The sequence below is a fragment of the Salvelinus namaycush genome, chromosome 19 (genome assembly GCF_016432855.1).
Source record: "Salvelinus namaycush isolate Seneca chromosome 19, SaNama_1.0, whole genome shotgun sequence".
NCBI classification, from domain to species: Eukaryota; Metazoa; Chordata; class Actinopteri; order Salmoniformes; family Salmonidae; genus Salvelinus; species Salvelinus namaycush.
In genome coordinates, this window is record NC_052325.1 from 31,492,644 (window position 1) to 31,516,900 (window position 24,257).

The 24,257-nt window shown below is 42.1% G+C and overlaps 3 protein-coding genes across 12 annotated transcripts in view; 2 read left to right on the forward strand and 1 right to left on the reverse strand.

Annotated features, from left to right (window-relative positions):
- The window catches only part of LOC120064328 (probable ubiquitin carboxyl-terminal hydrolase FAF-X), an 88,744-nt gene extending 80,703 nt beyond the window's left edge, over positions 1 to 8,041 (forward strand). For 2 of the 6 annotated variants that reach the window (XM_039014824.1, XM_039014826.1), the window contains 4 exons: positions 2,683 to 2,895; positions 3,730 to 3,840; positions 6,074 to 6,178; positions 6,347 to 8,041. In XM_039014824.1, the coding sequence (XP_038870752.1) occupies positions 2,683 to 2,895; positions 3,730 to 3,840; positions 6,074 to 6,178; positions 6,347 to 6,541 (624 nt within the window). In that variant the 3' untranslated portion in view covers positions 6,542 to 8,041. The remainder of the gene's footprint in view (positions 1 to 2,682; positions 2,896 to 3,729; positions 3,841 to 6,073; positions 6,179 to 6,346) is intronic. The other 4 variants (XM_039014828.1, XM_039014829.1, XM_039014825.1 and 1 more) reach the window with 3 other exon arrangements.
- Positions 8,042 to 8,503: 462 nt separating this feature from the next.
- Positions 8,504 to 10,306, reverse strand: LOC120064329 (60S ribosomal protein L8-like). The gene is made up of 5 exons (XM_039014830.1): positions 10,128 to 10,306; positions 9,849 to 9,990; positions 9,465 to 9,683; positions 8,879 to 8,994; positions 8,504 to 8,703 (listed from the first exon to the last, which is right to left on the reverse strand). Exons 1-5 carry the CDS (start codon positions 10,263 to 10,265, stop codon positions 8,545 to 8,547), a joined length of 774 nt encoding a protein of 257 aa, XP_038870758.1. The 5' UTR covers positions 10,266 to 10,306; the 3' UTR covers positions 8,504 to 8,544.
- A 4,564-nt stretch (positions 10,307 to 14,870) lies between these two features.
- Positions 14,871 to 24,257, forward strand: part of ddx3xa (DEAD-box helicase 3 X-linked a) — a 29,210-nt gene continuing 19,823 nt past the window's right edge. For all 5 annotated transcript variants that reach the window (XM_039014831.1, XM_039014833.1, XM_039014832.1 and 2 more), the window contains exons 1-3: positions 14,871 to 15,172; positions 22,289 to 22,337; positions 22,459 to 22,506. In XM_039014831.1, coding sequence (XP_038870759.1) covers positions 15,128 to 15,172; positions 22,289 to 22,337; positions 22,459 to 22,506 — 142 coding nt within the window. In that variant the 5' untranslated portion in view covers positions 14,871 to 15,127. The remainder of the gene's footprint in view (positions 15,173 to 22,288; positions 22,338 to 22,458; positions 22,507 to 24,257) is intronic.

The following is a 24,257-nucleotide window of genomic DNA, read 5'->3' on the forward strand; positions in this document are numbered from 1 at the left end:
AATATCTTATTGGATTTGTCCCAAACATAACACTTTGTAAGGACAAAAAGTTTAATTTTTTGCAGTATTGCTTTAGTGCCTTGTTGTAAACAGGATGCATGTTTTGGAATATTTTTGTTCTGCACAGGGTTCCTTCTTTTCACTCTGTCAATGAGATTACTGTTGTGGGGTAACTACAATGGTGTTGATCCATCCTCAGTTTTCTAATTTCACAGTAATTAAACTCTAACTGTTTTAAAGTCCCCATTGGCCTTATGGTGAAATCCATGAGCAGTTTCCTTCCTCTACGACCACTGAGTTGGGAAGGATGCCTGTATCTTTGTAGTGACTGGGTGTATTAATACACCATCCAAAGTGTAGTTAATAACTTTACCATGCTCAAAGGCATATTCAGTGGCTGCTTTTTATTTTTTTACCCATCTACCAATAGGTGCCCTTCTTTGTAAGGCATTGGAAAACCTCTTGTCTTTGTGGTTGAGTATGTGTTTGAAATTCACTGCTCGACTGAGGGACCTTACAGATCACTGAATGAATGGGGTACAAAAATGAGGTAGTCATTAAAAAATTATGTTAAACCCTATTATTGCACACAGTGAGTCCATGCAACTTATTGTGACAAGTCACAACTTATTGTGACTTGTTAAGCAAATTTGTACTCTTGAACATATTTAGATTTGCCATAGCAAAGGGGTTGAATACTTAATAAGTAAACATTTTGATACACTATACTTGCTTGTTTTGTCTCACAAACTCAAATTAGGCTAACTATTCTAATTTTAACAACCAGGAAATGGCGGAGCGAATTCTGCATAGTGTATCTTTAAATGGCACTTGCTTATTTATTGACTGAATATTCACTGAGTGTACAAAACATTAGGAACACCTTCCTAATATTGAGTTGCACCCTCTTTCGCCCTCAGAACAGTCTCAATTTGTCAGGACATGGACTACAAGGTGTCGAGCATTCCATAGGGATGTTGGCCCACGTTGACTCCAATGCCTCCCACAGTTGTCAAGTTTGCTGGATGTCCTTTGGGTGGAACATTATTAATACACACAGGAAACTGTTGAGCGTGAAAAACCCAGCAGCGGTGCAGTTCTTGACACACTGAAACCGGTGCGCCTGGCTACTACTACCATATCCCGTTCAAAAGCACATAAATATTTTGTCTTGTCCATTCACCCTCTGAATGGCACACATACACAATCCACGTCTCAATTGTCTCAAGGTTTAAAATTGTCTCCTCCCCCCATCTACATTCATTATTGAAGTGGTTTTAAGAGGTGGGCTCATGGCTTTCCCCTGGACAGTCCATGTCATGGAAAGAGCAGGTGTTTCTAATGTTTTGTACACTGTGTATATATGGGGTAATTGAGCAATTACGATTTATCTGTAATGGTTAGACAAATTAGGCATTGTTGGCATAGGCCTATAGATAAATGTGATTATTTAAATTATATTTTTTTATTGCGGGACTTGTATTCTAAAAATACAGGCCTTGTGTTCTATACTAAACAAAAATATGAAAGCAACATGTGAAGTGTTGGTCGCATGTTTCATGAGCTGAAGTAAAAGATCCCAGAAATGTTCCATACACACAAAAAGCTTATTTCTCACAAATTTCTTTACATCCTTGTTAGTGAGCATTTCTCCTTTGCCAAGATATACCAACCCTGTCAGGTGGATGGATTGTCAAGAAGCTGATTAAACAGCATGATCAATACACAGGTGCACCTTGTGCTGGGGGACAATAAAAGGCCACTCTAAAATGTGCAGTTTTGTCACACAACACAATGCCACAGATATCTCAAGTTTTGAGGGAGGGTGCAATTGGCATGTTTGCTACAGGAATGTCCACCAAAGCTGTTGCCAGAGAAATTAATGTATATTTCTCTACCATAAGCCGCCTCCAACGTCATTTTAGAGAATTTGACAGTACTTCCAACCGGCCTCAGAACCTCAGACCACGTGTAACCACGCCAGCCCTGGACCTCCACATCTGGCTTCTTCACCTACTGGATCGTCTGAGACCAGCCACCCGGACAGCTGATGAATTTAAAAATAAATAAATGTATCCTTTATTTAACTAGGCAAGTCATTTAAGAACAAATTCTTATTTACAATGACAGCCTATCCGGCCAAACCCGGACGACGCTGGGCCAATTGTGCGCCGCCCTATGGGACTCCCAATCACAGCAGGATGTGATGCAGCCTGGATTCGAACCAGGGACTGCAGTGACGCCTCTTCCACTGAGATGCAGTGCCTTAGACCTCAGTGCCACTCGGGAGCCCAGAAACAGAGGAATATTTCTGTCTGTAATAAAGCCCTTTGTGGGGAAATCTCCTTTTGTTTGGCTGGACCTGGCTCCCCAGTGGCTGGGCCAGGCTCCCCAGTGGGGTGGGCCTGTGCCCACCAAGACCCACCCATGGCTGCGCCCCTGCCCATAGATTAGGGCTTAATTAATTTATTGAATGTCAAATGCCCATCCCTAGTCTGATTCTAGGAGTCATTTTATGAAGCCGAATTAAGGCAGAGAGAAAATTCTGTAAATAACCCTTCATTGATCATTGTTTTTATTTAAAAAAATGAAATCATATTTTCAGGATTCAGAATTGCAATGGAAGGAAAAAGGTAATTGATAAGCACTCTTAGTAATAGTATGTGTTTCTCTGTCCTGCAGAGTAACGGGGATCTGAAGCGTAAGTGGACGTGGGCAGTGGAGTGGCTAGGTGACGAGCTGGAAAGGAGGCCCTACACAGGGAACCCTCAGTACACCTACAACAACTGGTCTCCCCCAGTCCAGAGCAACGAGACCTCCAACGGATACTTCCTGGAGCGCTCGCACTCCGCACGCATGACCCTGGCCAAGGCCTGTGAACTCTGCCCTGAGGAGGTAAGACTCACACCAAATGATGCACACACACACACAACACAAAGGTAATACAGTAGTATCTAACATGGATGCATGGCCGAAATGGTAGTAGTTGAAGTAGAGAAAGGTCAGTATTGGAAAGTCCCTCCAAAAAAGTGGTGTCTTTTTGAAGGATGCATCATTCTGACCTACAGAGTTAAAATGATGTAATGTGGAGACGCAGAGCTTGCCTGTTGTAATAATAGTGTTAATGAATTTGTAAAACAGAGCAGTGTTGATTATGTGGGACCTCAATATGCAGCAATACATAAACGATACTATTTTCTTTGTCATGTGCTGTATGGTTAACATGTTGACGCTAACCATCTGTTTTTTCACTCTTCTCTGTCTCAAGTATTTTCAAGTGTTACTGGAACTGAATGTTTTTAAAGCTCTAGTTGAGAGTTCCAAGTTAGCGCAAAGGTTATTTTGGATTAGTAAACTGTTATCTGCTGAAAAATGATTTCTTAAGTATTTTTGTAATCTTTGGAATTTATACATGTTTTTACTATAGGTAGGGCTTTGAGTTTTCGACACATTTTATTTCCAGTTTATACGCCCATAGTATATTGTAAGCTAACATTATTACAATACTTTTTTCTGTCATTTCACTTATTTGTGTTACAAAGTTGTATTTGCTGAAGCTCGGTGTACATTATGTTCAGCCTAATTGATCCTTATCATAAATAGCGATATGATAGAAATGATATGCTACTTTAAAACTTTTTTAAAAAACGAAGAAATCCACCTGAAAGCATCGTTTATTGACACTTGTATATATTATGCAATGATATCAATTATGCCATTTCAAACTAGTGTCACTTAACGAAGCACGGTGAGGCGGTGTCTGAAGAAGACGCTGCCATGCGGAAATCGTCCTCGCCACAGCAGCTTTTGCCAGGGGAAGGGACAGGACAGCAGCACACTGTAAGCCCTCATATATAACCACCCCAGCCACAGGCACCCTTCTCCTCCTCCACTCTGACTTCTCTCTAGATGTTCCATATAGTGCGATGTTACTGCTGTCCATTAGCACAGTGACATGAGGAGAGTAGCCTGGGCAGTAACAACACATACACAGTCTGGAGTATAGGAGCAGGACAATAACAGATGGCAGTGACGAGATGTCTGCTCGGCTGTTTGCGTGCTGCTCCCAAAAGTGATTTTGAAAGTTAGTGATGGTGAAAATGATTCAACCAAAAAAATCCTTTCTGAGTATCCAGTAACTGACAATGCAGCCAACTCCAGGTTCGTAGACAGAGACTGGAGATAAATGTATCCTAGTAGAGAATTAATAGAGCCAAACTCCAACAGGTCAATTCTAATGTTGAACCATCACCAACTATGAGCAGCAAACAGAGAGCAAACGTTTCTTCTTTCCAGTCCGGTAGCAGTGTCCCATTGGTTACCTAAAGCAGCACTGACTTCCTGGCTTCCCTTAAGTTTTATTGGTTCTCCATCTCAACGTAACAACAACGTAATCCAATCGAAACCGTTTGTTCCTCCTCCCCAAAGCAAACTCAACCTGTGGTGTGACTGGCCATATGACACAACTGATCGAAAACTCTTAGCCTTGGCTATAGTGGATGAGGTGCTAGCCTAGTGTTGATGACATGTGTAGTGTACTTACTGTGTGTTCAAGTGATGTTGTTTTTGTGTTGAGACTAGGTCTACATAGGGGCAACCTGTGGTTTGTGCGTCAGCCATGTAATGGCATGTGTTAATATAAGGACTCATTGAACAGTTCACGTCTTAATGTTGATTGGAATTTTTTTTTTTAAATATATATACATTTTTTAAACCCCTTTTTCTCCTCAATTTCGTGGTATCCAATTGGTAGTTAGTCTTGTCTCATCGATGCAACTCCCGTACGGACTTGGGAGAGGCGAAGGTCGAGAGCCATGCGTCCTCTGAAACTCAACGCCCTCTTAACCCGGAAGACAGCCGCACCAACGTGTCGGAGGAAACACCGTACACCCGGCAACCATGTCAGCGTGCACTGTGCCCGGCCCGCCACAGGAGTCGCTAGTGCGCGATGGGACAAGGACATCCCTGCCGGCCAACCCCTCCCCTAACCCGGAACGACACTGGGCCAATTGTGCGCTGCCCCATGGGTCTACCAGGCGCAGCTGGCTACGACAGAGCCTGGACTCTAACCCAGAATCTCTAGTGGCACAGCTAGCATTGCAGAGCCTTAGACCACTGCGCCACTCGGGAGGCCCATGTTGATTGTTTTTATCGGAAACTTTGCCTTGCATACAGTTAGAATTGTAACCCATAATACATTTGGACAGATGGAATCACTAGTTTAGAAAAAGCATGTCTTTGGACCACAAGTTTAATTGACGATAGGCAGCACCTACTTTACCCACAGGTTATTGTAGGATTACAATAGGGGTCTGTAGTAGTATTGAGTGCATGTTTTCAGGCACATTTCCAGTACAATAAGTTTGTTATATCATCAACCCTAATCTACCCCACTTAGACTAACACACAAGCTGTTCTCTATCCCTGGTTTGTCTGGTCACATGTTGTAATGTGTTCAGCTGGATGTTGTAGTGTGTCAGTTTGTCTTTTATAAGCAGACCGAATCAAGATAGACACAGGGCCAGTTGATCCAAGCACAAAGATGCTAGTCTAAAGATAACACTGGCCTAACCGCCACAGAACTATCATTGATCGAACAAACTTTAAACAGTGTGTTTAAATCCTTCAGTTTTTCTCAGATCCAGTGCATTTGCATCTAGTATTAGACCCAGCAAATTAGCCCATATCAACATTATAAGAACAGCTCTGGCCCCAGTCCCGTTGGTGTTATATAGAAACATGAGCTCATTAAGCATGTCTCCCACCACACTGGAGAAGCTCGCTAGCGGAGAATAACACCCATTCACATAACAAAGTCTCTTCTATTTATACCTCTGTCAGTTGATATTATTACATCCAAGGCTGTCACACTCTCCTACACAGCGTGTGCCTCGCTTTCATCTCATTCAGTTAAAATAGGCTAAAGTAGGACAACGTTCCCATCCAGTGCAAAGGCATATTAAGAGACTCTTTGGTCTGCTATTGGGTCCATAGACTTGAGCTGTGTGTGAATGTTGGTGTTAGGTAGAAAAATGCATTGGGAATAAAACTATTCTTTGACTTCATTTCCCAGGAGCCCGATGACCAGGAACCCCCTGAAGATCAGGACACCTCCCCTCCAGATGACATCTCCCTCTACCCTCATTCGTCTCCAGGGACTACGACACAGTTTCAGCAGGTACACACCCACACTACATTGTAGAAGCAGCATGATATTTAGACTTTTAAGGATCCATGTAAACAGAGACTTCTCAACAATTGAAGAACCTATGGCAGACATTTTGTATCAAGTTCCACCGCACATCAGTAGTTTAACAAAAAAACGGATTGTTTTCTCATTCCCCAGCAGAACAACCACCCCCACGGGCAGCCGTACACAGGCCCAGCTGCCCAGCACATGAACAACCCCCAGCGCCCCGGCCCTGTCCCTTCCTCTGCTCCAGTCCCAGGCCCTGCGCCCGGCACAGGCCCACAAGCACAAGACAACTGGGAGAGCACTGAGGAGGTCCCCTCCGTGGCCCCTGCTCCGCCTAAGGAGTAACACCGGCCCTCCCCTCTGCTGTGCCTCCATCGTCCTGCTGTCTTTCCTCTCGTCGACCGACCTCCTGATCGGGACACTCTCTCTCTGGGGCCTCAAGGGCACGGCAGGGCAGGCTTCACAGCTCCTCCCCAGGCTCCTGTGAGTCTCTCCCCCTCCAGCCTGCTCCTGTGCTGCCTGTCTGGGGGGGTGCTCTCCCCTGGGTTCTTATGCCCTGCAGACTGGGGCCTGGCTGCTGTCGACAGCAGTGGGGTAGTGTTGTAATAAACATAATGACCCAGGCCTGACGATGCGCTTGTCTACATGACGGAAAGGTGTACATAATATGTTCATGTTTTGACTGTTCAAAAAATTAATCCCCCGCAATAGCGTAACTTTGTCAGGTTTGCTGTTGGGAGATAAAAAAATAAAACGCTTAAGAGAACTCTTTGTTTTATCACCCATGCACAGCAGTGCGATTTGGTCTGACATCAGTTACTGGTCATTCACCTTTAGGAGGACACAACCTCTTGACCCATGCCAAATCAACTCACGTGCTGGGGTTTTAGTGTGAGACATGGAATGGTTGGGTGAACTTTTACTGTGTTTTGGTTGATGTGAAAAAGTGATGCAAAATTGTTCTGGAACTCTCATTGCCTTTTATTTTTGTTCTGGTAATTTAATCCAATCCTTTCGGAAGCTATAGATAATATGCTGTAACATTTAGCATGGCTTCTCACCAGAATAGCGTAGCGCAAGGGAAAATGTCATCATACCAACTGACGTCCTTAATCCTAGAGGACACTTCCTTTAGGCTTTATTAATGCTCTTCTACCCCTTGTTGAACCAATGTAAGAATAAGTGGCTTTTCAATTGCTAAAATCCTCCAACTTCACATTCGGCAATCAGTTTAGTTTATCTATAGGAATTGAGAAAATTAAAAACATGCAACAGATTTGCTCTGCTGGCTACCTGATGTGTACTAGACGGTGTGGTTTGCTTCTGTCTCTTTTTGGTAGAGCCTAGTCTTAAACGACCGCTACCATTCTTTCATGGAGCTCACCGGGCGGCAGCATCGGAGACCTCTCCCTCCAGGGAGAATGGGAACACAGTAGGGTTAGAAGATATCGGCTGGTTAGTCATGTTGCAACTTGAGCTAAACATCAGTAAATACTGTATTTAATTGGTAAGTTTAACATGTATTTTTTTGGATTTGTCAAATACTCCTGCAAATGAAAATATTCTGCACACCGTATTATATTTAAATATTTTGCTCTTATTTTATAGAATTTATTTTGTTGTATTTCACACAAAAAAATATTTGATTTGAGGAACATTTGTCCGTGTTATTTTTAATGGAGATATTGACTGAACAGAGTTCTGCGCCCAGTTTGCCGACTTTTGTTTTGGCCATGGTGTGACGTTGAATTCTGGAGCTACAGTCGCGATGTGAACTTTCAGAGGTTTTGTGCACAGAAATATAAAATAAAAAAGCATTGCCCGTAGCAGATAAAGAACATGGAATATTGACTGTCTTTTGTATATATGCAAATACTTGATGCACATTGAAAAATTACTTTCTGGGTGCTCAGGACATGCCTAAAACTAAATGGCCAATACCTATAGGCAGCTTGAGGACATGCAGGATCTTTCATGCTTTGCAGTGTATTGAACTTGGGCTTATAAAATGCAGCGTACTAGATCGGACCTTGTGATACCACAATCGAGGTCTACATGAGTAAGCTCCCCTTATTTTAACCATGTCTAACTGCACTAGTCTTAATTCATTGTTGGGAAAAACAATTTGCAAAATGTGTGCTTTGGATAAATGCCATTAAGCAGACGAATTATGGTGATCCGGCCCCATCAACCGCACACTCAAATCTACTACACTTCTATAAAATGTAACCCTCACTGCTAGATGAGTGCTGCGAAATGTCCTCGTTTCCAACTCCATGGTTACAAACACTGACGCTACAAAAGGAGTCATTGGTCAGCTTCCTTGGAACATTTTATTGTAAAGGGAGTTAGTTCTCCTTCTCCGTGACTGTCTTTGTTCCACGCAGTCTGCCTGTACGACGGGCAGCAATGAGACCGACCTTGCGACCAGCGGGTGCATCCCTCCTGATAGTTGAGGGTTTTCCAATATGCTGGTGGTTACCACCACCGAAGGGATGTTCAACAGGCTAGAAAGAGGGAAGAAACATGTCAGCAAAGGGCCATTTACAAACATCAGGTGCAGAGAAGATAATTATTTTTCCAGAGATTGAGGTAGAACATAAGATTCTTAAACATAGTGATGGATGAAAATACCTGAACCTAGCCAAAAATAAATATGCAGAAGATATAATGTCCACTTACGTTCATGGCCACACCACGGACACGTGGCCAGGAGTTCCTCTTGGCCTTGTACTTGTGGTAGGCACGACCGGCCTTCAGGATGGGCTTGTCAATACGTCCACCTCCGGCAACCACACCTGATGCCCAGAGGAGAGAACCATTAAGCAGTTGGACAGGATTCCTACCCAGCCAATATGCTCAGAAAGCAACCATGTCACCAGCGATGACTTGTAGCAGACCTGTATTCTGAACAACAAATCAGAATTGTAGCCGCTTAAGTTTCTGGTCTCTAGCTTAACCATCTGCAAACAAACGACTAGTCATCAAATCGATCCAAAATACTGCATACAGTGCAGCTGGAAATCAGAGCAGATTCCTTACATTTCAAGGATCCAAGAGAAGGTAGTCAACTTGACATTGGACCCAGTTTATGAGAAACGATCTACAGAAGGTACATCAAAACGACATTCCACTGACTTTCAAAGCATCACTGGCAAAGATCAAAATGTAGGTCATACATCCACCTCTCCCCATTAAATCAGGAAACATCTTCTGAAAGCATCAGCTAACATTCACATAGCAAACATGTCATATCCTGTGTTCTTACCAACGACAGCTCTGTTAGCAGAAGCAATGACCTTCTTGGAGCCAGAGGGAAGCTTAACTCTGGACTTCTTGGTCTCTGGGTTGTGGGAGATGACTGTGGCGTAGTTCCCAGACGCCCTGGCCAGCTTGCCCCTGTCGCCAGGTTTCTCCTCCAGGCAGCAGATGATGGTTCCCTCAGGCATGGTGCCCACGGGCAGAACATTACCAATGTTCAGCTGAGCTGAGAAGGGAACATTTATTAAGGTACCAGGTATTCACATTGTATTTGGAGATTAGATCCTAAAAGAGATGACAACTGCCATCTAACCAGCATAGCATAAAATGTGTTAGACACAGGGTTGTTAACCCGTAGGCTGCCAAGTGTGTGTCAATCTCCATTCCTTACCTTTCTTGCCACAGTAGATGAACTGTCCGGTGTGGATGCCCTCAGCAGCAATGAACAGCTCAGTCCTCTTCTTGAACCGGTAGGGGTCACGGAAAGCCACCTTGGCCAGGGGAGCACCACGGCCAGGGTCGTGGATAATGTCCTGAGAGAGACAAAGGTCAGGTCCAAAGCAGATGGTGTTACACAAAATAAACTACCTAAAAATGCACGGCAAACGCAACTTTGGACCTTGTAGAAAACGTATATTTTAACAGCAAAAGCTATTGTGAGAGCGCTTACCTTTACGATTCCCTTGATGTAACCATGACGTTCTGCGAAGTCAATGTGTCTGAGTTTAGCGGCACCTTTTCTGTGCTTCACGTGGGCTTTGAACACGGAGCCGGCACCTTTTCTCTGTCCCCTGATAACACGTCCCATCGTGACTGGAAACAAAAAAGTAGAGTATTCTGTTAGAGCCAGGATCAAAGTAGAGATTTCTACAGTTCAAGAGATATACTAGCAATAGCAAGTTATGCCACATTCATGAATGTGTAACGTTATGTAGGTACACATTTGTTCTACAAATACCTGCCACTTGCCGCAGTTAGCTACTTCAGAAATGTACAGTATATACCTAGCTAGTTAACCAACGAACTCTGAAATCAAGTAGTGATCCTGTTCTGCAAGAAAGGTGAATTGATAACTGAACATTTTATATAATAAATGGCCAATATACTTGCATGTAGTTGTAAGGTTGCTAGCCAGCCAACATGCGGATTTTCCTAGTATGCTAACACTAGTTAGCTACCTATAAAACTTCAGACGCCAACTCACTCACTACGCTATAAGTTCATCCAACTAGAAACCATAAAAATAAACGCTGGGTAAAAGCGATTATGTGAACTATTCTACAGCAACTGCACGGCGGCTCTACGGTCGTGGATAAATACAGAACGTCTGAACAAATCACCGAACCAGAAAATCGAGCTACCAGCGGCTAAAGACCAACTACTGTAAAGTACACCAAAACGTTAGGCCATGTCACTGCACACCCATAGACACACACCACTCATCCAAGAATTAAAACGAAATAATCACATTTTGTCTCTTAAATAATAAAACGACTATACTTAGCAGTGTTTATTATATATGTTCTAGTGACATTTTCGAGAGGATGATAGGATTTTAAACAAGATTTAACTCGGATTATGTGAAGAGAATAAAATCGCCATTCCCCTACCTAAACTCCGATGACGGAAAGAGGAAGAGTCCGACGATTTCTTCCGGTGAAGTATACCGCGGGGCTGATGGGAACAGTAGGCACGTGTTTTTTTTTGCTGCTGTGAATTAGATTGCCCAGCAGATGGCAGCAGATCATTATAGCAGACATATATTTGTGTTTGATAAAGCTTCCATTGCTGGGCAATCTAATTCACAGAGCAGGACGCATCCAGGGATGTCTCATCACGTAACTTCACGATTTAATTCATTTTCACCTCCGTAATTATACTCATTTTCAAGTTTAAATGTCATGTACAAAAGTACAGTGAAATGCCTTACTTGCAAGCACTAAACCCAACAATATCGTAATCAATATCAATGTAGTACTAAAAAGAACATAAAGTAGAACAAAGAGTGATATTCCACTCCTCAGAAAATATGAATATCTACACACATACCGGTACACAATTTCCCCATTTTTTGCCCTTTTTGAACTTTTTTTTAAACACTGAGTTCACTGCCAGGTCAAATAAGGTTGTTGACATTCCCAAAAAGAGGTAGGCTAAATGCCTGGTCTGGAGGATTGACCTGTGAGACAGACAAGGTTTGCTTTCTCCTGCTCAGATGTTGCTGATGCATGCCAAATCTTACAATGCCTGGATAGGTATTTTACGCATCAGCTAACCACATCATATGGTATAGCAATCTGGTGCGCAACTGCACAGTCAATGACATGGCATGCAATCATTGGTTGATGCATGCAACGACTGATTAAGGGAACACGGCCAATGATTTCTTCTTCCCAACTCCTGCTGCTTCCCTTCCTCCCTGTCTGTGGCTTGCTATTATGCAAATCTTCCACAGCCAAGCTCTGCCACACAGCCTATTACCTCTGATTAACCTGATCCCCTCAACACAGGGCCTGACTAACGCATTTGGGGCCCGGGGCACCGGCCTCTTTTGTTGTCTGGAAATCAGCTAACTTCCTGAATTTCAACACATTTTGCCATGGTGCAGAGAGAAAAATGTGCAGTTTTATAACACTATTCTAGACATTTTCTACACAATTTTAAAACAAATGTACTGCTATTCTATAAATTTTGCCATGAGGCTCAGAGAAAATGTTTTAAAGCTAATTTCCTGCAATCAACACATTTTTCTATTATATGGTATCTGGGGCTAACCCCGTCCGTTTGGTGATCCGGCCCTGCCTCAACATATGCTCCAGCTGGTCTCCTCAACCCCCTGCCAACTGACTGACTTGGATTGTGGCCTACTTGGGCTGGCTCACTGGCAGAGATGTGTCTCAGTACTGTGAAATGGCTTCCTTGATCCTTTCCTTATCTTCTTTCCTTATATCACTGAGCTAGAAGATAGAAGGGAGGAAGGAAGAGGTGAAGAGAGATAGAAAGGGAGTGGCAGAGCAAGAGAGGGGTCTGAAGAAGGCATTAGGCCATGTAAGAAAATAGCCTCTTGTTGTGTTTCGTCCTCTCCTTATCTGTACTGACCTGGCAGGGTAAGGGGGAAATCAAATCAAATTGCATTTGTCACATGCGGCGAATACAACAGGTGTAGACCTTACAGTGAAATGCTTACTTACAAGCCCTTAACCAACAATGCAGTTTTAAGAAAAATACCAAATAAAGAAAATAAATAAAAGTAACAAATAATTTAAGAGCAGCAGCAAAATAACAATAGCGAGGCTATATACAGGGGGTACCAGTACAGAGTCAATGTGCGGGGGCACCGGTTAGTCGAGGTAATTGAGGTAATATATACATGTGAGTAGAGTTATTAAAGTGATTTATGTATAGATAATAACAGAGAGGAGCAGCAGTGTAAAAGGGGGGCAGTGCAAATAGTCTGGGTATCCATTTGATTAGATGTTCAGTAGTCTTATGGCTTGCAGGTAGAAGCTGTTTAGAAGCCTCTTGAACCGAGACTTGGCGCTCCGGTACCGCTTGCCGTGCGGTAGCAGAGAGAACAGTCTATTTGTTTTATTTATTTAACCAGGTAGGCCAGTTGAGAACAAGTTCTCATTTACAACTGCGACCTGGCCAAGATAAAGCAAAGCAGTGCGACACAAACAACAACACAGAGTTACACATGGAATTAACAAACGTACAGTCAATAACACAATAGAAAAAATCTATATACAGTGTGTGCAAATGAGGTAAGATTAGGGAGGTAATGCAATAAATAGGCCATAGTGGCGAAGTAATGACAATGTAGCAATTAAACACTGGAGTGATAGATGTGCAGAAGATGAATGTGCAAGTAGAGATACTGGGGTGCAAAGGAGCAAAAAATATATATATAACAATATGGGGATGAGGTAGTTGGATGGGCTATGTACAGGTGCAATGATCTGTCAGCTGCTCTGACAGCTGATGCTTAAAGTTAGTGAGGGAGACATTAGTCTCCAGCTTCAGTGATTTTTGCAATTCGTTCCAGTCATTGGCAGCAGAGAACTGGAAGGAAAGGCGGCCAAATGAGGAATTGGCTTTGGGGGTGACCAGTGAAATATACCTGCTGGAGCGCGTGCTACGGGTGGGTGCTGCTATGGTGACCAGTGAGCTGAGATAAGGCGGGGCTTTACCTAGCAAAGACTTATAGATGACCTGGAGCCAGTGGGTTTGGCGACGAATATGAAGCGAGGGCCAGCAAACGAGAGCATACAGGTCGCAGTGGTAAGTAGTATATGGGGCTTTGGTGACAAAACGGATGGCACTGTGATAGACTGCATCCAATTTGCTGAGTAGAGTGTTGGAGGCTATTTTGTAAATGACATCGCCGAAGTCAAGGATCGGTAGGATAGTCAGTTTTACGAGGCTATGTTTGTGGTATGTTTGTGGTGATTTCGGCAGGTTACCTTAGTGGTCTCGGGCACAGGGACTATGGTGGTCTGCTTGAAACATGTTGGTATTACAGACTGAGACAGGGAAAGGTTGAAAGTGTCAGTGAAGACACTTGCCAGTTGGTCAGCGCATGCTCGGAGTACACGTCCTGAATGTTGACCTGGGCTCCCAAGTGGCGCAGCGGTCTAAGGCACTGCATCTCAGTGCAAAAGGCATCACTATAGTACCTGGTTCGCATCCAGGCTGTATCACATCCAGCTGTGATTGGGAGTCCCATAGGGCTGCGCACAATTAGGCCAGCGTTGTCCAGGTTTGGCCGGAGTAGGCCGTCATTGTAAATAAGAATGTGTTCTTAAACTGACTTACCTAGTTAAATAAAGAAATAAAATAAAGGTCTTAGTGATCACACAGTTGTCCGGAACAGCTGATGCTCTCATGCATGTTTCAGTGTTACTTGCCTCGAAGCGAGCATAAAAGTAATTTGGCTCATCTGGTAGGCTCCAGCTCTCGGCTGTGCTTCCCTTTGTTGTCTGTAACAGGTTGCAAGCCCTGCCACATTTGAGGAGCGTCGGAGCCGGTGTAGTACGATTCGATCTTAGTCCTGTATTGACGCTTTACCTTGTGGAACCTACTTAGTATGGTATGCTTAACCTGTCCAACACTTACAGGTCAGTGTTGAATTGCAGATGATTGATACAAGGAGAAGAGGCCATTTCAGACAATTAAGCAATACCCAAAGTGCCGCGGCTTCCTTTCCTTATGTCCTATCATAATAGATGTTTACTACGATTTAATATGTTTGCTATTAGCAATATTATTTACTTTACTATCATACGCACTTCACCTGAGCAAAAAGAAGGCAGATTAATATTTCCGCGCGGAAATTTACAAAATTTGGAACATCGCGATGTCTGTTCTAAAATAGTGTTATCTCGCGGTACCTGTGCGCGTAATTTAGCTTCATTCCACCACGGAGAAGCCAGTGGAAGGTTACTGTTACAGCTCGAGTGGATACTTTAATTTGCAACCACATAAAAACTGACAGAAAGGAACATTTATTTACACAATACACTTGTTTTATTGACTGAAAGGACATAAAGTTAGCAACATATTACGGACTGGAATCTAGGAAGAATTTTGTGATCTTCAAAGAAACTAGCTAGTGTGCTAACAAAGAAAATACTTTCCCTTGACAAATAATCCTCTTTATTCTCTTTAGTTATGAGTCATGTGGTCGTCGATAATCAACACGGTCTAGATCAGCAGGTGAGTGTTTTACTTAATTTATTTAATATAATTATAACTTAGGAAATATGGAGTTAGGACAGCTAAAATAACGTCCCGTCAGCTAGCGAAGCGTAAGCTACCAAGCTAAAGTGGTTCGTAGCCAAGCTAATGTTAGCTAGCTAACTGCGTGGATGTGGCTGGTAAAATGGTGGTTGGTGTGTCGCCGGTGAAATTAACTGTATGGTGATGGCGGAGTTGGCGAATGCTGCCTAGCAATATTCAGTTTTGATAAGACTTGGGTAGTTAGCAAATGATTTGTCTCAACGATTACATATAGTGAACACTTGCTATCAATAACTGTATATTAATGTAGTTAGCTAGCTGACAGTCGAAAATACATATTTTAGTGTTTAATATGTAATTAGCCAGGCCAGTTGGCCACACGTAACAGGTCGGTATCGATTGCGTAGTTGATCTCACGGCAATTTTATCCAGGCTTGGTTAGGCCTTAGCTAATGTTGGCTATCTAGCTACAGAACCAATACTTGTTAGCATAGAACATAGTTAACTACCTAGCTGACAATTGATATTCAGATAAATTCAGCGTGCTAGTTTACGTTAGCTAGCTAGCTAGCTGGTTGGATTGATGAAATTTTACCGGCCGGTAAAAGTAACTGCTGAGTCTTGAAACGTGGCGCAGGAAATAACAATCGCTAGTACTGTAGGTGAATACAGTAACCTACTCCAGACTGCGTTTACAAAGCCAACCTACCATCGGCTAGCTAGTGAGTTAATATCGGGTTTTAGTTATGTAAAACATGGCTAGTTAACTTGCTTTTAATGCATGTTATGTGGATGCTGGTCTATATAACGTTACTTCACCGGTATAATCGTGTTTGGATAGAACGTTAGTCAGCAGAATAACGCTTCGATCACAACGACAGCATCATCTGGATTTGTATGCAGCAGAAGTTAAACATTCACCTTCTGCCACCGCTTCTGTCAAGCCACCTACTCGTACAGTTTGACGCATACGGTCGATAAATCCAACTTGTGCACTGCAACTGCCTCTGCAACGCAATGCTGCAAGGCAAACGCAGCGTTTAATCGGAAATGAATGTAATTCTGGTGTACCAAAATGCAATAACACTGTCGGTGTGTTGGAAGCGTTAGTCTTGGACATTTTGCACGTAATTCACTGTGGCGGTAAAGCCTTGATCACACCTTTAGTGTCACTACATATTGTTACACCAGAAGTACATTAATTTCTAATGGAATGCTGCGTTTGCCTTGCAGCATTATGTTGCAGTGCGTTCTATTTGTATGTTGGATTTATCTAACGTATGCATTAAACCGTATGTGTAAAGGGCTTGACAGAAACGTAAAGAAGGTGAACGTTTGATAAATCCAACATATGCACTGCCTCTGCAACTTAATGTACTTCTGGTGTACCAAAATGCAATGACCTGTTCAGTGCAAGTGTTGATTTTTGTCTATCCCTACCAGACACGTTCATGGCAAGCAGGTTAAAATACCAAAACCAACTGAACCAACTATATTACTTTGGGATACAGGTCAAATTGCACATGAAACAATGATGGAAATTTAGCTAGAGTGCTGTTGCTAGCTAATTTGCCGTGGGAAAACATTGGATTGTTATTTTAGCTGGAATGCATATGGCCCTTTTTTAGCTGGATCTTTGTAGAATCTTGACCCATGTTGGGTCATACGAAACCATGTGTTCCCTACTCTGACAATTTATCCATAAATATAAAGGAGACACCTAGTTTGTTTTTCTGTGGACTTTATATGGCGGTTGGACGCAAACTTTAAGGTGCATTACCGCCACCGACTGGAGTGTGTACCTAGTTCATCTTCCAATCACCCACGTTATGTTCTTAAAAACAAATGAGGAAATGGGAGAGGTGGGACTCACAGTGCCTAAAGCATCTAAAATAGAACCAATTTCTGTTTTAGCGCTTGGCAAGCAGTTTGGGTTAAATTATTGACTAGTGTGTTAGTGTACATTTATTTTGCAGCACAAACTTGGGTGGTCTGGTCAGCATTTAACTTTTTAGGGCTGCAATCCTGTCAACGGGATCGATATGACAACAGCCAGTGAAAGTGCAGGTCGCCAAATTCAAACAGAAGTATCATAATTAAAATTCCTCAAACATACAACTATCTTATACCATTTTAAAGGTATTCTTGTTGTTAATCCCACCACAGTGTCCGATTTCAAAAAGGCTTTACAGCGAAAGCACCACAAACGATTACGTTAGGTCCGCCAAATCACAGAAAAACACAGCCATTTTCCCAGCCAAAAACAGGAGTCATAAAAAGCATAAATGGAGATAAAATTAATCACCAACTTTGATGATCTTCATCAGATGACACTCATAGGACTTCATGTTACACAATACATGTATGTTTTGTTCGGTAAAGGTCATATTTATATAAAAAAATCTCTATACATTGGCGCGTTATGTTCAGTAGTTCCAAAAACATCCGGTGATTTTGCAGAGAGCCACATCAATTTCAAGAAATACTCACAATAAACGTTGATCAAAGATCAAGTGTTATACATGGAATTTTAGATCCACTTCTCCTTAACTTCTCTGGGATATGTGGGACGGTAGCGTCCTTCTTGGCCAAAAGCCAGAAAAAATGTCGCGCGCCAAAATCAAATATATTACTATAAAAATCAATCTTTCATGAAATCACACATGAAAGACACCAAATTAAAGCTACACATGTTGTGAATCCAGCCAACATGTCTGATTTCAAAAAGGATTTACGGCGAAAGCACACCAAAAGATTGTTAGCTCAGTACATAGCCACAGAAAAACAGCCATTTTTCCAGCCAAAGAGAGGAGTCGCAAAAAGCAGAAATAGAGATAAAATTAATCACTAACCTTTGATGATCTTCATCAGATGACACTCATAGGACATCATGTTACACAATACATTTATGTTTTGTTCGATAATGTGCATATTTATATCCACAAATCTCGGTTTACATTGGCGCCATGTTCAGAAATGCCTCCAAAATATCTGGAGAAACAGAAATACTCATCATAAACTTTGATGAAAGATGCATGTTTTACATAGAATTAAAGATACACTTGTTCTTAATGCAACTGCTGTCAGATTTCAAAAACACTTTACGGAAAAAGCACACCATGCAATAATCTGAGACGGCGCTCAGATAAAACAACATTTCTCCGCCATGTCAACAGAAATACGAAATTACATCATAAATATTCCCTTACCTTTGATGATCTTCATCAGAATGCACTCCCAGGAATCCTAGTTCCACAATAAATCGTTGTTTTGTTCGATAATGTCCATTACTTATGTCTAATTAGCTACTTTTGCTAGCATGTTTAGTGCACATGTCCAAACGCTCGTGCAGATGCAGGCGAACTCGGACGAAAACTTCAAAAAGTTATATAACAGGTGGAATAAACTGGTCAAACTAAGTAGAGAATCAATCTTCAGGATGTTGTTATCATAACTATTCAATAACGTTCCAACCGGAGAATTCCTTTGTGTCTCTAGAAGTTATGGAAAGCAAGAGGATATCGTTTGGAACGCACATGACCAGGAACTGGCATTCTGCCAGACCAATGACTGAAACACCTTCCATCCGGCTCAACATCACAGTAGAGGCTTCATTCCACATTCTACAGACTGTTGACATCTAGTGGAAGGTGTAGGAAGTGCAAACAGATCCATATTTTACAGGGAATTGAATAGGCGATGAGTTGAACATCGACCAGCCTCAGAATTCTCACTTCCTGTTTGGAATATTTCTCAGGTTTTTGCCTGCCATATGAGTTCTGTTATACTCACAGACATCATTCAAACAGTTTAAGAAACTTCTGAGTGTTTTATATCCAATAGTATATAAATATGGCGGATATAGTATAATAATATGCATATATTAGCATCTGGGACAGAGTAGGAGGCAGTTCACTATGGGCACGCAATTCATCCAAAAGTGAAAATGCTGCCCCCTATCACAAAGAAGTTAATGCAACTGCTGTTTCAGATTTCAAAAAAGCAAACCATGCAATAATCTGAGGTCGGCGCTCCGAGCCCAATCAAGCCAAAAATATATCCGCCATATTGTGCAGTCAACAGAAGTCAGAAATAACATTATAAATATTCACTTACCTTTGATGATCCTCATCAGAATGCACTCCCAGGAATCTGTTCCACAAATGTTTAATTTGTTCTGTAATGTCCATCATTTATGTCCAAATAGCTACTTTTATTAGCGCGTTTGGTAAACAAATCCAAAGTCATGAAGCGCGTTCACCAAAAGCAGACGAAATGTCAAAAGTTCCGTAACAGTTAGTAGAAACATGTCAACCGATGTATTGAATCAATCTTTAGGATGTTTTTAACATAAATCTTCAATAATATTCCAACCGGATAATTCCTTTGTCTTCAGAAGTGCGATGGAACAGAGCTCGCTCTCACATGAACGCGCATGGTCAGCGCATGTTCAGGTCATGGTAGACCTTACTCAATCCCCTCTCATTCGGCCTCCCTTCACAATAGAGGCAGCAGACGGGGTTCTAAAGACTGTTGACATCTAGTGGAAGCCTTAGGAAGTGCAAAATGACCCATATCCCACTGTATACTCAATAGGCGATGAGTTGAATACCTACAAACCTCAGATTTCCCCCTTCCTGGTTGGATTTTTTCTCAGGTTTTTGCCTGCCATATGAGTTCTGTTATACTCACAGACATCATTCAAACAGGTTTAGAAACTTCAGAGTGTTTTCTATCCAATACTAATAATAATATGCATATATTTGCAACTGGGACTGAGGAGCAGGCAGTTTACTCTGGGCACCTTTTCATTCAAGCTACTCAATACTGCCCCTGCAGCCATAAGAAGTTAACATGCTGACCAAACCTGTAGCATTCTGTGCGTCTGTGTAGCTAGGCGCTAAAATAGAACTTGGTAATGCGTCTTAGTTGGTTGCCAACTGCTGATAAAATCAACTGAAGAAAGATGAACGGGGAATAGGGCTGACCCCAATTAGTCGATTGTTTGGTCGTTGTTGGTCGACCAAGGTTGTTTTAGTCGAGCAGTAACCCGTATGTATGCATGCATGTGCCCATCTCAGTGAACTAATCCATTGCGGCGGCCTAGACTAAAGGCCAATTTAAGCTTGATCCGTAAATGTTTATATCCAAGGACAAATTTGCTAGCAACAGCAAGCTAGGTAAATAGCCAATGCATGTTTCATGTGTGTTTCGACCTGTCCCCAAATTAATATAGTTGGTTTGTGTCATAAAAGTGTCTGGTGGGGATAGACAAAATTAACATACGCACAATGGTGCACACGCGAAAACAATTTGGTCATGTAAGCCAAGAGCTGTAACTTTGAACTTTCCCCACACACAGAATCACTTCAGTAATGTAAACATTCGATTCATTGACTTAGTATACAGTGCATTCGGAAAGTATTCAGACCCCTTCGCTTTTTCCACATTTTATTTTAGACTTATCTAAAATGGATTCAATACTTTCCCCCCCATCAATACCCCATAATGACAAAGCAAGGAAAGGTTTGTAGACATTTTTGCAAATTCATTAAAAATTGCTGATTTACATAAGTATTTCGACTCTTTGCTATGAGACTTGAAATTGAGCATGGATGCACCCTGTTTCCATTTATCATCCTTGATGTCTCTTGAACTTGGAGTCCACCTGTGGAAAATTCAATTGATTGGACCTGTTTTGGAAAGGCGCACGCCTGTATATAAGGTCCCACAGTTGACAGTGGATGTCAGAGCAAATACCAAGCCATGCGGTTGAAGGAATTGTCTCTAGAGCTCTGAGACAGGATTGTGTCGAGGCACAGTTCTGGGGAAGGGTACCAAAAAATGTCTGCAGCTTTGAAGGTCCCCAAGAACACAGTAGCCTCCCTTCTTATAATAGAAGAGGGTTGGAACCAACAAGACTCTTCCTAGAGCTCGCTGCCCGGCCAAACTGAACAATTAAGGGAGAAGGGCCCATGACCCAGAACCTGATGGTCACTGACAGAGCTCCAGAGTACTTCTGTGGAGATGGGGGGAACCTTCCAGAAGGACACAACCATCTCTGCAGCACTCCACCAATTAGGCCTTTACGGTAGTGACCAGACAGAACCAACTCCTCAGTAAAAGGCACATGACAGCCTGCTTGGAGTTTGCCAAAAGGCACCTAAAAGAACTCTCAGACCATGAGAAACAAGATTCTCTGGTCTAATGAAACCATGATTGAACTCTTTGGCCTGAGTGCCAAGCATCACGTTTGGAGGAAACCAGGCACAACTCATCACCTAGCCAATACCATGACTACGGTGAAGCGGGGTGGCAGTATCATGTTGTTGGGATGTTTTTCAACGGCAGGGACTGGGAGACTAGTCAGGAACGAGGGAAAGATGAACAGAGCAAAGTACAGAGAGAGCCTTGATGACAACCTCCTCCAGAGTGCTCAGGACCTCAGACTGGGGCGACGGTTTCCCTTCCAACAGGACAACAACCCTTAGCACACAGCCAAGACAATGCAAGAATGGCTTTGTGAAAAGTCTCCTGAATGTCCTTGAATGGCCCAGCCAGAGCCTGGACTTGAACCAGATCCAACATCTCAGGAGAGACCTGAAAATAGCTGTGCAGCGACATTCCCCATACAACCCGACAGAGTTGAGAGGATCTGCAGAGGAGAATGGGAGGAACTCTCCAAATACAGGTGTGCCAAGAAGACTCAAGGCTGCCATTGGTGCTTCAACAAAGTTCTGAGTAAAGGGTCTGCATACTTATGTAAATGTGATATTTCTGTTTTTTTTTGTTTTTCCTTTGTTATTATGGGGTATTGTGTGTAGATTGAGGGGGGGGGGAATTTAATCAATTTTAGAATAAGGCTGTAACCTAACAAAATGTGGAACCGGGTAAGGGCTCTGAATTCTTTCCGAATGCACTGTACAGGCTATCCTTCATACTGAACTTGAACCTGTCCAATCAGTGCTAGGATCAGACTTTTGGCACTTTGCGCCATCAGATTTGGAAGCGTTAATTCACCCCTTGGTTGTATTTGACCATGTTTGTGGTAAAATCACTTGATGCACTCCAACAGTATTTTTGTGTTTTCAGCTTGCTGGCCTAGACTTGAACTCTGACGGACAGGGAGGAGGCACAGGCAGTAAGTATTAACAGCACAATAATTTGCATTTAGTGTAGCTCGATCTTCATTGATGGCTTTACCATACTATTTGTTTCTCAATGTGAAAACTGATAGTCCTAACATTTCCCACTGTTCCTAGGGCGTTACATTCCACCTCACTTGAGGAACAAAGAAGTCTCCAAAAACGGTAAGCGGTATCTTTGACACCCAATAAATCACATACAAGACATCAGCCCTGACTTGTATTACCAGAGTACAGACTCTCACTGAGCGAGCTCTTCTGCCGATTCAGTTACCAGTTCCAAATTCTATAGGCCTACCCTTCTGCGCTTCTGGGACGCTAGCGTCCCGCATGGCCAACATCCAGTGAAATTGCAGAGCGCCAAATTCAAATAAATTACTATAAAAATTAAACTTTCATGAAATTACACATGCAATACACCAAATTAAAGCTACACTTGTTGTGAATCCAGCCAACGTGCCAGATTTCAAAAAGGCTTTATAACGAAAACTATTATGTTAGGTCAGTACATAGCCACAGAAAAACACAGCATTTTTCCAGCCAAAGAGAGGAGTCACAAAAAGCATAAATAGAGATAAAATGAATCACTAACCTTTGATAATCTTCATCAGATGACACTCATAGGACTTCATGTTACACAATACATGTATGTTTTTTTTGATAAAGTTCATATTTATGTCCAAAAATCTCAGTTTACATTGGCGTGTTATGTTCAGTAATGTTTTGCTCCAAAACATCCGGTGATTTTGCAGAGAGCCACATCAATTTACAGAAATACTCATTATAAATGTTGATGAAAATACATGTGTTATTCATGGAACTTTGGATAAACTTCTCCTTAACCTCTCTTGGGTACGTTTGACGTTAGTCTCCCACCCCTTCAACAGCCAGTGAAACTGCTGGGTGCCAAATTCAAATACAGAAATACTCATTATAAAAATTCAGAAAACAAAACATATTTTACATACGTTTAAAGATTAACTTCTTGTGAATCCAACCACGGTGTAAGATTTACGGCGCAAAAAAATGCTTTACGGCGAAAGCATACCTTACGATTATTTGAGAACATAGCCCACTAGACAAATCATTACAAACAGTAACCAGCCAAGTAGAACAGTTACACAAGTCAGAAATAGAGATAAAATTAATCCCTTACCTTTGATGATCTTCATATGGTTGCACTCAGCAGACATTCATTTACTCCATAAATGTTCCTTTTGTTCGATAAAGTCTCTTTATATCCAAAAACCTCCGTTTTGTTCGCGTTTTCGTCAATAATCCACAGGCTCAAACGCAGTCAAAACAGGCAGACAAAAAAATCCAACTTGTATCCGTAAAGTTCATAGAAACGATGTTTATATTCAATCCTCAGGTTGTTTTAGCCTAAATAATCGATAATATTTCAACCGGACAATAACGTCGTCAATTTAAAAGGTAAACAAGAAACGCACTCTCTCGGTCTCGCGCATGAAAAAGCTCTGTGACACTTTAGGGTCCACTCATTCAGACTGCTCTTCCTCATTTTTCAGAATCCAATCCTGAAACAATTTCTAAAGACTGTTGACATCTAGTGGAAGGCATAGAAACTGCAATTTGAGTCCTAAGTCAATGGATACTGTAATGGCATTGAATAGAAAACTACAAAACAAAAAACAAAAATACTTCCTGAATGGATTTTTCTCAGGTTTTCGCCTGCCAAATCAGTTCTGTTATACTCAGACACTATTTTAACAGTTTTGGAAACGTCAGAGTGTTTTCTATCCAAATCTACCAGTTATATTCATATCTTCTGGGCCCGAGAAGCAGGCAGTTTAATTTGGGCATGCATTTCATCCAAAATTCCGAATGCTGCCCCCTACCCTAGAGAAGTTAACTTCTTTGGGACGGGGGGGCAGTATTGAGTAGCTTGGATAAAA

What these genes read in the sequence shown, in the direction of transcription:
- LOC120064329 (XM_039014830.1), bottom strand. Translation starts at nt 10,265, where the DNA reads ATGGGACGTGTTATCAGGGGACAGAGAAAAGGTGCCGGCTCCGTGTTC. An exon ending in ACATCAAGGGAATCGTAAAG is followed by an intron (nt 9,991 to 10,127) that starts GTAAGCGCTCTC and finishes TGTCTCTCTCAG; the next exon opens with GACATTATCCACGACCCTGG. An exon ending in TCCGTGGTGTGGCCATGAAC is followed by an intron (nt 8,704 to 8,878) that starts GTAAGTGGACAT and finishes CCCTCTTTCTAG; the next exon opens with CCTGTTGAACATCCCTTCGG.